Source organism: Megalobrama amblycephala, linkage group LG12, assembly GCF_018812025.1.
Source record: "Megalobrama amblycephala isolate DHTTF-2021 linkage group LG12, ASM1881202v1, whole genome shotgun sequence".
In the NCBI taxonomy this organism is placed as follows: Eukaryota; Metazoa; Chordata; class Actinopteri; order Cypriniformes; family Xenocyprididae; genus Megalobrama; species Megalobrama amblycephala.
The window spans coordinates 31,260,587-31,277,389 of NC_063055.1; the positions used below are offsets into that span (position 1 = coordinate 31,260,587).

Here is a 16,803-nt window from a genome sequence, read left to right on the forward strand (position 1 = left end):
CTATAAAAAAATTGCATTTTAGAAATGTTTCAGCTTGCATTGAAATTTCTTTGCAGCCTTATTAATCTAACCAAATTTAAGAAATTTCTCAAACTCTAGAGAACATTTGAGAACATGTTACTTGTGGTCTTTTTCTCAACAGAAAAAAAAAATCTTAAAAGCTACTTCTCATTTGATCTCATTGCATTTCCAGGAGAAACAATTCTCAGAGATCTCTTTTATGATTTTGTTTTCAAATGGGTACAACTCAGTACAGCTCAAAAGACGATTGCTGTTTCTTCCTTCCTCCTCTTCAATCTGTTGTCCACTCCATACAAAAACAGGAAACCACCCATATTAGGGGTGGAAAATACAGACCAGCACAAAAGATAGGGGAACACAAGTTTTTACGAACTTCATAGGCGATTAACACAAACACCTCTGTGAAAAACGATTCTAGACTCAATCTAATATAAAGAAGACGACATATACAAACACTGCAGGAGATCCTAATGCTGATCGGTCCAGAAACTCCAGCCTCAGTTACTGGTCACACTTTCCAAGCTACTGACTTTGGTGAACTACACCAGCGCACTTTGTGTAATGTAAATAAAGAGACGGAGAGAGAGAATGAGAGGAGGGAGGGTTTAAGCACTGCCATGTGACTATGTGGTGGTGACCTCCTGACAGTCGGTCATAACTCCAGAAAGACTCTAAAGCCACAAAGTTCAGCACTTGGTGAATTCCAGGAGCTTCAGCGACTTTTTGCCAAATTTGGACTTAAAGGAAGCGAAACCTCCTCTCGTTCTCAGTGTGGATGTTCATGTGTGTGGGTTTATGCACCTGTTTAGGTGTTTTTAGTAAATGTGGTAAGTGTACAGTTATAGTTTCCTAATTTGATGGCATTTAATCCTAACACCTGCTTTTATAAGCCTATTAGGTTTCTGGTTTCCTACAAACAATGAGGGTGACAGGAGGGTATTGTGCTTTTGTACAGACTGGACTTTTCTGTGTGTAATGGTTACCTGTTGTTACATGTGATAAACAACAAAACAAGGTTTGTATGCATGCAAGTGTCTTTGTGTGGGCTTGAGAGAGTGAGAAATCATTTAGGCAAAATGAGAATACTTTCGTAAGATGTCTGAATTGCAGTACATTAGCATTATATGATAATATCTTGCCTTCAATAACCTCCTCCGACTTAGTCATACAGAACAGGAAGTTGCTTGCAGTGATTCAGAAGTACCCACTGTCCTGTCAGAAAGCTGTGTCAGGAATATGAGTTCAGATCACATGCTGTTGTGTTTCCCATAGCAAACCCAAGGGTCACCGCCTCTGCACTGGGGTGACTGACCCGGTAAACTATGCTCCTGTGTCAATAGACCGTTTGTTCTTATTCTGTAATTTCTTATGCAGTGGTGTTTGCAAACAATTAACACAAAGTATTAAACGTCAGTGTATAAATGGCATGAATGGTACCTCAGAGTATAAGTGTGTTATTGCTTTTCCAAGCATATTACAATTTTTGCCTTGCTGAAAAAACAATAAAATTGCATTGAATTATCAAGATGTGAGCCATATAACATCATAAGCCGGCACCTAGCAACAATTCAGAACATCCTAACAATTGCAAAGCAACATGATAACAACTCAGAATGCCTTAAAAACTGCAAAGAAATGTGATAACCTCTCAGAATGCCTACCACACAGAGTACCTTAGTGTCACTGGCAAGACCCATTTGTTTTTTCTTCAAAAATCTATTTCATGTTATACTTTGAAGGCCACTGAATGAGTCTGCATAGTTGATGTCATTATGTGTGCTACGTTTATGTTTGTTGGTATATGTATCAATAAATCCTTTGCTCAGATGGAACCCTACAGGATGAGTAAGTCACTTATGGAAGTGGAAGACTAAGTCATTAAGGATGAGAACAGTTTTGTGAGGAGCAAGAGATGAAGGCATAGCAATAGTGTAAAGATGAGGTGAAAACAGTTTGGATACATGACAGGTACAAATGTCAAAAACAGAACTTGATTTGACAGGAAATTTACAGCAGTATTTCAAGTTTCTTTAACGTTTCAGCACATACTGTGAACTCAACTGACGAAGAGTAGACTGTTTATATATAAACTATTATCTCTGATACAAAAAACCTAGCTTTTATTAGGACATCGACTTAGATTACTTAGACCTCTAGTTACAAATCTTAAGTATAACTAGAATTGTTCTAATTTTCCTGGAGCCTTTGCTTTTAACTGTATGATAATTCTAGGAAAGCCTGAGGCTTGTTTAGGACATTTGCCCTGTTTAAAGCTTTTATGAAAGTCAAAATGCTAAGTCAGTGGAAAATGAATAATGTCATGAATTCCTGAGTTGCTTGAGATTTTTATCTTATCCTCTCATTATGGGGGCGTTTCAGACTCAAAATTATTATCTCTCTTTTTCTGCTCTCTCTCCCTCTCTCTCTCACCCACCCCTTTCAGTGAGGAGGAAACCCAGAGTTCAGCTTCACGTCCCTTTTCAGACAGTTCCAGCAGTAAATCTCCGTACACGTACAGCTCTGATCGGTACAGGGACAACAGCTGCGGCCCCCCAGGCCCTCGGGTGCCTTTTGTGCCCCCTCCAAGCCCAGCCAGTCTTGCCTGGGCACAGCGTACACGCAACCAACCAGCTAGCCTGGCCCTACGTAAGCAAGAGGAAGAGGAAAACAAGAGGTGCAAAGCCCTATCCGACAGTTATGAACTCTCTACAGACCTACAAGACAAGAAGGTAAGGCATGCAAAAAAGTATTATGATTTGCAGCAAATCATTCTGTTGGAGCAAATATAACCGATAAGGCTGTCGTTGTGCAGGTGGAGATGCTGGAGAAGAAATATGGAGGTTACTTCGTGAGTAGACGAGCAGCACGTACCATCCAGACAGCATTCCGTCAATATCGTATGAACAAGAACTTTGAGCGCCTGCGCAGCTCAGCTTCTGAGAGCCGCATGACACGGCGCATCATCCTTTCCAACATGCGACTGCAGTACTCGTTTGATGACCGACAGCCTCAGCCTCCCACCCCGACTCACTACAGTCACAGTCCAGGAATGGGTCCTCCGCATTCTCCAACCACAGAGCCAAGCTCCCCATCACGTCCAGAGTACACCCACCTAGAGGACTCCTTTTCTAAACAAGTTAGTTCTCAGTTTGTCTGTATTCAAAGTCATAAAATAGAGATAAAGGGCCTTTGGGGGTTAAGAAAAGACAAGCAAAACTGGTCACCAGTGTTTTGGATGCTGATCCACAACACTGAATGCTAATGTACAGGCTTCATAATTAGCTTAACCAGCAAGATGTTTTCGGTCAACTAGCTTTACCAGAAGGACTGTTGGTCAAAGTTTTACATACCTGTTTGAGCTAGTCTTTTCAGTGGGGTACTGTCTTTAGCTTCTTTAGCCTTGTGTGAACTGATTGCTTGAATGATTTCATAGTACTGCAAGATTTTCATCAGCAGATGAGCAGCAATTCCAAAACTGTAAAATCATGTCTAGATAATGCTATGGAAAAATGCCTATCCTGTGCAAAAGTTATACCTTTAGGGGTACATCAACTTGGAGCAGTACCCTTAAAGGAATAACTTTGTACCTTATTTATTCCTAAAATGTTCATAGTAGTATCTTAGGGGTACTACTCTAAGGTATAGGCGCCTTTCAGGGGTACTGCTCCAGTGACAGTGATCTATTGTAACCCTTAAAGTAAAATTTTTGCAGTTTATATTACAGTGTTCATTTCTTTGTACTCAAGGTGAAGTCCTTGGCCGACTCCATTGATGATGCTCTAACATGTCGGCCACGCCGAGATGACTCCCAGGAAGGGATAGGGGATGGAAGTGGTGTTGTGGATGACTTTGGCGAGTGCATATGGAGCAGCAACAGCCACGCATCCTTACGGAGAGGCCTTGGAGACAGGGATCGAGGAGGTACAGGGGGCTTGAGCATGCACGAGGATAGCACAGCCACCTCCTACAGCGATGTCACACTTTACATGGATGACGGACTACCTTCCTCGCCGCTTTCTCTAGACCGGGCCCCTAGCAGCACAGATACTGAGTTCTGGGGGGGTGTTGGAAGCGGGGTAGGTGGTAGGGAGGATAGCCGTGACACAGAGGGGGGAGGAAGCAGCAATAGTCGCCGAAGCACACCTTGCACAGAGTGCCGTGATTACCGTTTACGGGGAGGTCACTTACCTCTACTTACGATTGAACCACCTAGTGACAGCTCTGTGGACATGAGTGACCGCTCAGACCGAGGCTCCCTCAGCAGACAATTAGTGTACGAGCAGGACTCGGTGGGAGGGTCACCTCAAGGTACACTTAAACACAACCCTAATGCTCGTTCAGCGTCCTCAACAGCTGCACAAGGTCAAACACGTCCAGCTAGCCGATCGATACCGTCGCATATCCCACACCACATGGCTCATCATCATCACCATCACCACCACCACCATCACCAGTACCCCGACACTCCTTCGTCCTCCTCCTCTCCTCAACAGCCCCCAGCCACACCGCTCTCATCCTCCTCTTCAGCACCCCTGCCACCTGGTGGCTTGGAGCAGCAGTGCTGCTCGGATGGTGATAATGACTCACTGAACTCCACCACAAACTCTAACGAGACCATTAATTGCAGCTCAGGCTCCTCATCAAGGGACAGTCTGCGGGAGCCACTGCCCCCATTAGGAAAACAGACCTACCAGAGAGAAAGCCGGCACAGCTGGGACTCTCCTGCCTTTAACAACGATGTGGTTCAGAGAAGACAATATCGCATCGGACTCAACCTCTTCAACAAGTAAGAGAAAATTAAACTCTACCTCTTATATGTAGCAATCACACCATTTAACAAGCCAGTGAATATGCCATTACAAATGAGATTGAGGAAAGAGAAAATTGAAAAACATGAATAAACTGTACCTTTTTTTTGGGACTGCAGGAAGCCAGAAAAGGGTATTCAGTACCTGATTGAAAAGGGCTTTGTGTCAGACACACCAGTGGGCATCGCTCGCTTCATCCTGGAGAGAAAAGGCCTGAGTCGGCAGATGATTGGAGAGTTCCTTGGAAACAGACAAAAACAGTTCAACAAAGATGTTTTGGAGTGAGTCAACACAATAAATCCTCTAAAAAGGAGCTAAAATTAGTCTTTTAGCAAATGACAAAAGGTTAAATAAATAATTAGCATTTAGGTTGGCTTTGAAAAAATGAAATCATTAACAATGTTAAATTGAATGGATGCATAGGCATGCACTGAATATAAAGTATGTTTGGCATGAGAATGTATAAACATAATATTTTCTTCCACTTTTGTTTTTCTCAGTTGTGTTGTGGATGAAATGGACTTTTCCGGAATGGATCTCGATGACGCGTTGAGGAAATTTCAAGCTCAGATAAAAGTGCAAGGAGAAGCCCAAAAAGTGGAAAGACTTATTGAGGCTTTCAGGTATGTGATTGTAGTTAGGGTTAGGTTATGGCATTAACACTAATAATGGGCCTTGGTAACATAAAAAACCTATTGTTCCTATTGTGCTGTCAGAGTTGCTCATCTATCAGCCATTTTATAGTGGCATCAAACATGGCTCAACATATCAGACTTTAGATCTGGTACAATGTGTTTATAAAACATGTTTTATCTATCCCTCAATATTTGTACTCAAACTCTATTTCTCTCTCTGCATCTGTCTTGTAGCCAGAGGTACTGTGTTTGTAATCCAGCGCTGGTAAGACAGTTCCAGAACCCAGACACCATCTTCATCCTAGCATTTGCCATCATCCTCCTCAACACAGACATGTACAGCCCTAATATCAAAGCGGAGAGGAAGATGAAGCTGGACGATTTCATCAAAAACTTGCGAGGTGGTATTCAAATCTCTCTCTCTCTCTTTCAAGCAAGTAGGCTGTCAAGTGGGCAACTACAAACACAGTCTCAATCTGCTTTAAAATGTGACATGTAACTGTCAAGGATTTTGCAAGTACACTAAATCTCTTCTTGTGTGCATGTCATTTCTTTCTCTCTCAGGGGTGGATAATGGTCAGGACATCCCACGTGATTTACTAGTTGGAATCTACCAGCGCATTCAGAAGTGGGAACTGAGGACCAATGATGACCATGTTTCTCAGGTCCAAGCGGTGGAGAGAGTCATTGTGGGCAAGAAACCTGTGAGTACTACTGAGACGATTATCAAATTAAAAGTTTTTTTGGATTAGAACCTTTGAGAATAGTGAATGTTTAAGAACTTAATTATACTTTTGACCTGTTTGATGAACAATTTGTAATATAGTTCCAAAGGAAATGTAAATATTTGCTCTTTGTGTAGGTTCTGTCTCTGCCTCACCGCAGACTGGTGTGCTGCTGTCAGCTCTATGAAGTCCCGGACACCAACCGCCCTCAAAGGTCTGGAGTCCACCAGAGAGAGGTCTTCCTGTTCAACGATCTGCTTGTGGTAATGTCAATAACATACATCAATTAATAATGTGTGCAAAATGAATTGGTCCCAAGCAGTTTTAGCAACATCTCTTCAGCATGAATGTGTTTTGTAAGGTTACTACACTTTAAAATGCTTAGTGGCTCATTTTCTTTGTTATTATTTTGCAAGGTTACAAAGATCTTCCAGAAGAAGAAAACCTCTGTAACATACAGTTTCAGACAGTCCTTCCCTCTGGTGGAGATGCAGGTTCACATGTTCCAGAACTCCTGTAAGATTTTAATTTTTGTCTTTCTTATATACGCACTAGAGTTCAAAAGTTTAGGGTGAATGAGATTTTTATTATGTTTTTGAAAAATATTTCTTATGCTCACCCAGACTACATTTATGTGCTCAAAAATACAGCAATATTGTGAAATATTACTATAATTTTAAATAAGTGCATTCTATTTTATTACATTATAAAATGTAACTTATTTTTGTGATGGCAAAGCTGAATTTTCAGCAGCCATGATTACTCAAGTTTTCAGTGTCACATGATCTTTCAGAAATCATTCTTTTTTAAGGAATCTTTGATGAATAGAAAAAGTAAAGTAAAAGTAAAAAAACAGCATTATTTTAAATAGAAATCTTTTAACATTATAAATGTTTTTACGCTTTTTCATCAGTTTAATATGAACTTTTGAATGATAGTGTATAAAGAAAAAAGATGATAACATTAGATGTCATATTCAGACTACATAGAACTAGTTTAGAGTTTTCTCAAGATGCTGTAAATTATTATAATCATAATAATTATATTCATCAATATTAATTTTTCTTAATCTCTAAAATCATCATTTAAACTTATATTTAAGGGTCCATGACATGGATTATTATTTTAATATGTTTCTTGAGGTTCACTTATGATGTTAATAAAGTTTTTTGCACATATTTCCGGACAAACAATTATTTTCAACCCTCCTTCTGACTCACTGTCTGAAATTATCAGTTTTTAAGGTGTGGTTCTTTTAAGGCTTGTCTGTAAACAGCCACTGTTATGATTGGCTAACATAATTTCATAGAAAACAGTATCAACGCCCACTCGCTCGTTTTGAAAACATCCATATAAAACCGCCATTTAAGGGACAAATCATTATGAGATCATTTACTTACTTTATACGGCTGCTGTCAGATCCAATCCTGGCAGCTACGTACATTATTCAACAAAAGTTAATTTCCAAACTCTCCATTGCTCATTTACAAAACAAAATGCTCCGAACAAACATATAATCCTCCGTTCTGGATCTGGAACACCATTAAAATAAATCATCCACTTGTTTCCAGTGTTGTATTGAATTCTGTGACCCACCGAATTATGTGACCGTACTAGGTGCAGTATTGAGCTAATCCAAATTCCAATTTTATCTTAACCTACCATTATGTGTAATTCGGTGGGTCACAGAATGCGGTATAACACCGTCACTGGGATGCAAACAAGCTGTTTTAAACTGGACACATCAAAGAGAACATTCATTCACTCTTCCATTTGTCCTCTTGTCGACAGACTCAAGTATGCAAATGTCATCCGTTAAGGGTTGGTTTGATAATGTATAACTATTTGTCGATGTCTTGCTCTGGAGTCAGTCATATGCAAATTAATTTGCCCACGTGACATCACAGATCCCGCAATATCAAAACAAGTCATTTTTGGAGCTTGATAAAATAAATGCTTTGTTTATAATGAGGAGGACTTTTCAAGCTATGAAACTTGCAAGATGTTTTAATTGTAGAGACCTCTTATATGTCAAAAGATCAAGACAAATTTGATTTCTTATGTAAAGACCACTTTAAAAAAAACAAATTGAAATGTGACATTGTTATTTGGGAACCCTGAATAAACATCATCTCTTTTTCCTCTCCCCTCTAGACTATCCCCATGGTGTCAAATTAACTTCAGCTATCCCGGGTGGTGAGCGTAAAGTTTTGATCGTGTTCACGGCACCTAGTCAACAGGACCGCACACGGTTTGTCAGTGATCTGAGGGAGAGCATTGCTGAGGTGCAGGAAATGGAGAAATACAGAGTGGAGTGTGAGTACAGCACCCTCTGCTGCTCTCATAAATCAACTACACTTTATTCTGGCCCTCTACTGGTGCATTACTACAACTACAACAATTACATTATGGATTTACAATGACCCGATCTAATGACTCACAGAGATAACACATAATAAACAAGACAAAAATAGCTCATTGTAAACAACTTGCTTTTAGGATGCTTACAGACAAATTATTTGATGCTGGAAACTGATGCCTGGTCAGGAAAAGGTGTTACTCCATACGTATACTGTCTTCTGATGATATTTGTTCTTTCTCCTCCTGCAGCTGAATTGGAAAAGCAGAAGGGAGTGATGCGGCCCAGCCTGCTCACCAACAGCATTATGGCAGGAGGAGTGGGTGGGGTCAAGAATGAAGTGGTGAATGGCACTATGGGAAGGCCTAGTCTGGATGACAACTATTCACCAGGAGAGGGCCTCAAACGCACTGCTCTCAGCTCCTCACTGAGGGACCTGTCTGAATCAGGTAAGACACTTTACTGTGATTGGCAGCCAATTTAATTATGATCATTTCATTCCATACTACATTAGGGGCAAATATAATATATTAAGGGATAGTTTACCCAAAAATGACAATTCTGTCATAATTTACTCACCGTCATGTTGCTCCAAACATGTATTACTTTCGTTCTCCCGTGGAACACAAAAGAAGATATTTTGAAGAATGTTAGTAACTGAACAGTTTCGGTTCCCATTGACTTCCACTGTATGGACATACATTGTATCATCATTCTCCAAAATATCTTCTTTTGTGCTCAGCGGAAGAAAGAAATGTATACATGTTTGGAATGACATGGGGTGAGAATTTTCATTTTTGGTGTACTATCCCTTTAAATTACAATATGTAAACATACAAATAACATATGAAATGTTTTTTGTCAAAACAATTCAAAAATCACTGGATTCTTTTTATTTTTCCTCATTATATGCCCTTATTTTGGGATAATTATCCTTATTACGTAAGTCATTTTTTGGCCAAATTGTGATATCTGCCTTTGAAATATGATCTGGGCAATTATGATATGAGGCTAACAATTATATGGTCCTATTTTAGGCTAAATTGTAATTTTGGGGTGAGATTGTTGGGTCAAGAATAATCTCACAATTAAGAAAAAAAAAAATTTGCAGACACCAACAAGAAAGTAAAAATTCTGTTACCACTGACTGTCACTGTAATACACTCATTCATTCACTCACTCACACACACAAACACTGCAGTTGTGACTGACATCTGCTAACTGGGTAACAGGGAAACGTGGTCGCAGAAACAGCGTTGGTTCCCTTGACAGTACAATGGAAGTAAGTCTGAGTGAAGCAGAGGTCTGTATCTTTAGCTTTAGTCCCCAAACCCAAACCACCCGCATGCCTGCCTGGAATCCCTCCAAAACTCGGCGCCATCCTGCATGTGTCCTTACCATAGACACAGAGCCATGTGTGTGCATCTTGTGTGACCATGTGTGGTCCGTGGAATGTTAATGTACACATGACTGAGGCGATGAATTGATAACATCAGTCATTGAGACTACCTGTGAAGGTTTGCAATCATTCGGGACGTTGCTGAATATTTTATAAAATTTACTCTGGAACGGAAGACATCTTATTGACCCAGAATTAAATCTGCATGACATTGATATTCTATAGAAACATATGTATTTATGGACATATGGATCTCTAGTAATTATTGTATCCATTTGTTGTGCTCTTTTTTTTTTGTGGTTTGTGTAGATGTTTGGTATTTGAAATGTTATGCATGGACTAGTGGTTGTATGATATCAGTTCTCTTCATTTTTATATAAAGTCCTGCATTTTATTAAGTGTCCCTCATAAATCAAGTAAAATATACAATAAAATAGACCCTTTTTTACTCTTTTAGTACACATACATAGTCTCATTGTACATTATTCATTAGTGCTTTATAAGTCAAACCTAAAAATGATGGTTTACAGATGAAACAGCGTTGATCACTGACAGCTTCTGTAATAGCCGGTCCAGCAATGAATGACAGCATTGGGTGCCACTTCCTGGTTCAGTGCAAAATTGATAATTGGCAATAGATATTGAAAAAGCAATAGAAAAAATGTGTTTATCAATCACCTCATAATTCACAATAAGTGTTGATTGATTTGAGTCCAAATTAAACGACTCACCCTTCCTGAAGTCTTTCCAGTAAGACCTTAAGTGCGTCCCAATTCATGTACTTATGCACTATTCTATGACGTTTTTAAGTACAAATAGTGCGAGTAGTGCGTTCACACAGAAAATTCCAAAAAGAAAAAGTGCACTTTAAATATCCAGATGATGCACTAAATTAACAGAAAAAAACAAAGTGTGGAATGTTGTAATTACGTAGCGGAGAGGGAGGGGGTATCAGATGTTAAATGACAAAATAACCTTATACAATTCATGCACTACATGGATGAGTACATAGTGCTTAAGTACATAGTGTATAAGTGCATAGTGCATCATTTGGGATGCAACTCTTGACTTTGATTACATGCCCACCAATAAAGTTGCAGCATCTTTTTAATCTCATTTGAATATTCTGTTTTACTCGTCTGATTACAGAAGTAGATTGGGTTACAAATGCTGTTTCATTTTCAATTTTATGGCAGCTAAACAGATGTGGAAGCGTACGTTTTGACCATTACACAAAACAGAAATAATATGTTACCAATATAGCAACATTGGGATTATAAGCATTCGGGACACATAATAGATAGTTGGGCGCATGTGTTTGTGTAATTACATTCTGAATTATGATGCTGACAGAATGTTGTTTCATCACCCTAATCAACTCACCCCTGTTTTTCCTCCCCACCCAACAAAACCACCATTCTCTCTGTATCCTTTTGCTATATTTTCCTTCCTGCTCCTCTTTGCACACCCACTCTTCTCTCTCAAACCCTTGTTTTTGGCTTTGCCGTCCTCCTCTCTATCCTCCTTTCCCCCCACTCTCTTTGTCTTAGGGTTCCATCATTAGCAGTCCGCGGCCTCACCAGCGTTACCCAGTAGCCACTGTGCTCCCGGGATGCTATGGAGCAGAAGATTACCGGCCTCACCGCCCCATCCTGAGCCCCGGAGTGGGGGTGGGGGGTGGGCCGGGGCAGCAACACACACCTGCAGTGACTGGCGCTGGGCCAGTCTCCAGCAGCACCGAGAGAGGAACGAGTGGAATGGGGACTGGGAGCAACAGCAACAACACCGGTTCTTTCCTGGGCTCCCTGTTTGGGGGCAAGCGATCCAAAGCGCCGGGCCCTATTATCCCCCCGGGGCCACCTTACCCCGCCCCTGTGGCCCCGCCGACTACAGGAGGGCCGCCGCCTCTGTCCCCGTCCTCGTTGTGCCCGGCGGAGGGCGGGGGACCTTCCAAGATCCAGGCCCTGCACGCCCAGTACTGCCACACTACCAGCAACAGTGTCAGTGGACAGCCTCCGCCCCCGTACTACCACCACCATCGCTTCCATACGCAGACCGTACCCTCGTCTGGACAGCAAGGCCTCCATACTCTTCAGCGGGTCACCTTACCTCGACGGCCACTCCCCAACCCCTCCGCGCACTCCCCGTACCAGCCGATCTCCCAGCATACTTTGCAGGGTCGCTACGGGAGCATGGGCAACATGGGCTCCGGCCACCCTCCCCCCCTTTCTCCTCACTCCCCACTCTCCCCTCATCCGCAGTTTGCGCTGTTCCACACTCAGCCCACACACTCGGCCAGAGGGGGCGGCATCAGCAAGCCCCCTCTCACACTGTCGCACTCGCAGCCGCACCCGCACGCACACTCCCACACCCACCCCGTGCACGTGCACACGCCGCACCCGGGGTCCCACCCCGTGCACCAACCTCACTTCGTGTTCGCCAGCCCCCCGCCTCCGCCCTTCCCTGCTCCCACTCAGCCGCCTCCAGTCTCCACGTCCGGCACTGTCCACCACGGGCCACCGGCCGGCCAGTATCTGCCCCAGTATCCTCCGTTGTCCTCCATTCCCCTCCCCCCCCCCACTCCCCTTTACCCCCCCTTCCTCCCCCCTTACCCCTCTTACGCCTCTCTCCCCTCTCCCCCCCCAGCACCAAGGTCCACCTTCCCAAGCCGGGGGTCAGCAAGGGCCCTCGCCGGCCCAGACTGGAGCCGTACCTGGGGGGACGGGCACAGTCGAACGCGCCAAATCCAAACCTACCAACCGGATCAGCACGGTAGTGTGAGCCGGGGGAAGTCGCGAGGCTGGGGGTCGCTGAAGGGTCCTTTGGTGGTCGGAGGGGGGACCTCCGCGAGGGTGGAAGAGGCGGGCAGGGCCAAATCTGATAATAATGCCAGTGGGAAAAAGAAACGCAGCCTGCTAAGACTCTGCTACTTTCACCTGCGCTTCCCACAAGTGTAATCGGAGGGACTTACCGAGGCAAAACTACGTTAACACACAAATGCCATACAGGTAGTTGGAGGCTCTCGGGTTGATTAGTGCTGTGGGATAACAATAAAGAGTAACAATTAGGACACTTTGCGTTCAGTTCAGCAGTTGTAGATGGGTTTGGCTTGACGGCCAGTTGACCTTTTGGCTTCTTCTTAAATTCCATACTCAGACAAGAAATAACCTATAAGCACATAAAAGGCACGTGGACATGCACACACAAACTCGAACATAAAATTGTCCACAGTCTTGTTTCAGTTGCGTATAGCCATTAAGTTAGGGTAAAATGGTTGTATTTTGCATTCATCATCGCAGACACTGGAGAAACTGAGTACCTTGCTTGACCTGTGAACCTGTTTAGGAAATGTGAAGACCAGAGTGCATACAAATAACAGTGTGCTGGACAGATCATAGCACAGTATGTTCAATGATTTCATACATTCCAGTAATCATGTTAAGCATTAGTCGCTAGCATTCGCAAGATGCAATAATCTTTTCACTAAATTGATGTCCAGCTTCTACTTGCTAATAATTTTAAATGCTCCATTGCTCTTTTTGTACACATCTATAACATTGACATATATGAGTGTTAATAGAGATAAATCCAGAAAGCAAATATATTGGTATGATTGGTTGAAGTCAGTCAGTATTGGCCTGACCTCTTCCACTCATAAGACTAGACAGCTGTAAAAAGCCTTGTATGTGGATGTGCTGTTTGTAATCATCCTTGTCAGAATTATTAATGTGTATATAAAATTATAGGAAATTTTATCACAAAATAATATTTCAGTAATGGTAAATATATATGAGTCAAATAATATATCAGTAACATTTTATCTATGAACTTAATATTCATAGCTACAGTTGCCATACCAATAATGTGTTTCAGAAAAAGAAATAAAAATGTATACACAAATGAGAAAACAAGTAAATTTCATAATTTGATATTTTAATTTTGTTAAATCCAAAGTGTTATGCCTAAAATCTAAACGCTTATGGCAGCATTGTTTTTATTCTACATTATGTTACTTTGTCTTTAACCAGTTTGGTTTGACAGTAAATTTATTTTTGAAGAAACCGGAAGGGCTTGAATGAATTTCAAAGGATGTTTACTCACATTACAGTAAAAATCACTGAGCCAATTGGTGTCCATTATCATCCATGTCTAAATTCTTAGCACATAAAGTTCCAGTAAATTTGTCAAGGCCCAGAATGTGAAAACAAAAGGCACTTTATAAATGAATGTTTTCTGAACTGTATTAAATTAATATATCTCCATAATCCACGAAACAAACAACATTACACTTTTTCCAGGTTAAGTATTTTTACCTATGAGGGCTAGTGACGTATGAAGGAAACATTCCATGAAAGATTGTTGCCAGTCTTCACATCTGAAATGTCTGTATTCATCGGGTCCTCGCATTAATACCGCCAACCATACTTTACCATGGTGTTTTTGATTATATTTTATGCTGTTATATGAATGTTTGCTATGAATTTCAATTTTAATGAATATAACTATTCTTCTTTTATGTTATGAAACTAAATTTGACAAAATACAATAGATACTTGTAAATAGGAAATGTTTTCTCATGCTTTGACATGAGTGTCAAGGGTGTGTTTTATTGTTATTGATGATTTTTATGGACAAACACACTTGTCTTTACAAGTGTCCTTGAATGTTGGAGACTTTATTTGGGTATTATTTAATTATTATAATTTTTTTTTTTTTTTTAAACAGAAATTGTGTACCAGTCATGTTGTTTTTAATTCAGCTTTGTTGATTTTTGGTTTGGGCTAAAAGACAACCCATTTTGACAACATAGCACAATAACCTTCCTCTTTTTTTCCTCTGTATGGATAATGGAGGAGAAGAGGAAGATGGAGGAACCTATATAAATGAATTATCACATTAATACAAGGATTTCAGTTTACCTGTACAAGAAATCAAGGTAATTTAACCTTAAGTAAGGCCTTAGTGTAAGTACTGCTTGAAGTTTCTGTTTGTGCGGATGCTTAACGTGATCTCAAGTGCTGTTATATATTTCTGGACTGGGCTTAATGGAGATGCTCAGTATTATTTGTCTTGATGTGATGCTCAGTTATTGTGTGTAAGATATTTATGCCCTTTTGCTACCTTTTCAAAATGTCATCTCTTTCTATGTGCTCCTGCATATGCTATTTACATATGATCAGCACTATAAATAAATAATAGGACAGTATGGTGGAAAATGAGGCTCCATTTACATATATTCCATAGACAAATACCAAAATCGATGTGAGATGGGACAGAATATAAAGATTAAAAAAATACATAACTTACTAAAATGTACTTTATTTCAAGATTGATTTCCATGCTCTTTTTCATGAACTGTCTGTCTTCCCGCTGTGAATTTTACTGCACGAGTATGTCTGTATTTACTGAGCTCTGTAACAAACTGTACATAGACTGTCACAGTATGATTTAATATTGACAGTGGAACAGGGAAAGTGTTAAAGGTTTATGTATGAGAGTGTGTGTGGGTGTGTGAATGTGTATGGGGAGGTGGCATTAAGTGTAGATGATCATTGCATATTTATTTTGATCCAAGAAAATTAATTTTATCTGTAAACTTAAGTGTGTATGTCAAAGCAGATTGAAGTGTAATTTTGAAAAAGGTATATGAATTCATCTTATTTGTGTACAGATAATATATAAAATTAAGCAAATTCGGAGAGATGTGAATATTTATTGCCTAACATTATGAATAAAAATATATAAAGTGTCCTCACACAACTTCTTGTTGTTGTGTCTTTTTTTTTCCATTTCATATACTGGGACCCAGGAATAGACTTTTGTCCTCTATTTTAGTGATTTTCTCTGACATCATACATGTCATAGTTTTAAGTCTGGATGTCCTGTAAAGAGAAACCAAATTTTTAGAGGTTCTGCCATGACAACAAAAAACTTGTTGGTCTTTAAATATGACTGAAAATCAAAATTAGCACTCTTATGGAAAATGATGATATTTTGTAATTATCATTTAAATAGGATTATCAAATTGTTTGTTATAAATCAACATCTCAGGAAAATGTTATGGGGTTTATAATCAAAATATGACTTTCTGTTATGAAACAGGACATTGAGTTCACATATGTCCTCTGTAGAGGACACCAGGAATCTTGTTTATCAGGCATTTTAGGAGACACAACAAGTGAATATGGAAAGAATTTATATATTAATATTCCTATTAATTATTAGATATTATTATGAAAATGTTGCCAATTATTACTCTCATTATTACATTTCTTTTTCATTGCAAGTTGCTCCAAGAGCACATTAATATGCAAATTAGATACAGTGTATAGATGCATTGTATTGAATGGGAAAACCCATGAATGACTATTTTACCCACATATTGCATAAAGTAAAATAGCATATCAATTAATTCCATTATATCTTTCATAACATAGTTAAGAATCATCTTTATACAAAGTTTGGTTAGAAAAAATCCTGAAGTCTAAAAATTTATTGGTGATTTAAAAACAAAATATCCCATTGTTTTTGCCTATACATGTCATTTTATTTATTTTCTTTTTTTTCTCCATTTGTTTAAACAATGTAATGACATGAAAAAATACTAAATTCAAAAAAACTTTTTTTCTGGGTCTCAGGAGGATATTTTGATTAAGGTTGCCATATAATACATTTAAACTGCATAATCTTTAAAGGAATAATTCACCCAAAAAATTTAAATTGTTGTTTGGTGCCTGTAAGACTTTCTTCTGTGAAACACAAATGCAGAATGCTAAAGGATTGACAGCCTCAGTCACCATTCACTTTCATTGCCTCTTTCTCCATAAAATGAAAGCAAATAGTGACTGAGAGTGCA

The 16,803-nt window shown here is 40.0% G+C and overlaps 1 protein-coding gene across 8 annotated transcripts in view; it reads left to right on the top strand.

Annotated features, from left to right (window-relative positions):
* iqsec2b (IQ motif and Sec7 domain ArfGEF 2b) overlaps positions 1-15,707 on the top strand; it is a 98,493-nt gene extending 82,786 nt beyond the window's left edge. For 3 of the 8 annotated variants that reach the window (XM_048210574.1, XM_048210575.1, XM_048210576.1), the window contains exons 3-15: positions 2,465-2,750; positions 2,834-3,157; positions 3,768-4,807; positions 4,949-5,110; positions 5,330-5,452; positions 5,699-5,865; positions 6,029-6,168; positions 6,327-6,452; positions 6,606-6,705; positions 8,344-8,505; positions 8,800-8,997; positions 9,781-9,851; positions 11,498-15,707. In XM_048210574.1, the coding sequence (XP_048066531.1) occupies positions 2,465-2,750; positions 2,834-3,157; positions 3,768-4,807; positions 4,949-5,110; positions 5,330-5,452; positions 5,699-5,865; positions 6,029-6,168; positions 6,327-6,452; positions 6,606-6,705; positions 8,344-8,505; positions 8,800-8,997; positions 9,781-9,851; positions 11,498-12,904 (4,306 nt within the window). In that variant the 3' untranslated portion in view covers positions 12,905-15,707. Of the gene's footprint in view, positions 1-623; positions 849-2,464; positions 2,751-2,833; positions 3,158-3,767; positions 4,808-4,948; positions 5,111-5,329; positions 5,453-5,698; positions 5,866-6,028; positions 6,169-6,326; positions 6,453-6,605; positions 6,706-8,343; positions 8,506-8,799; positions 8,998-9,780; positions 9,852-11,497 lie in introns of those variants that run through there. The other 5 variants (XM_048210580.1, XM_048210579.1, XM_048210577.1 and 2 more) reach the window with 5 other exon arrangements.
* Positions 15,708-16,803: the final 1,096 nt, after the last annotated feature.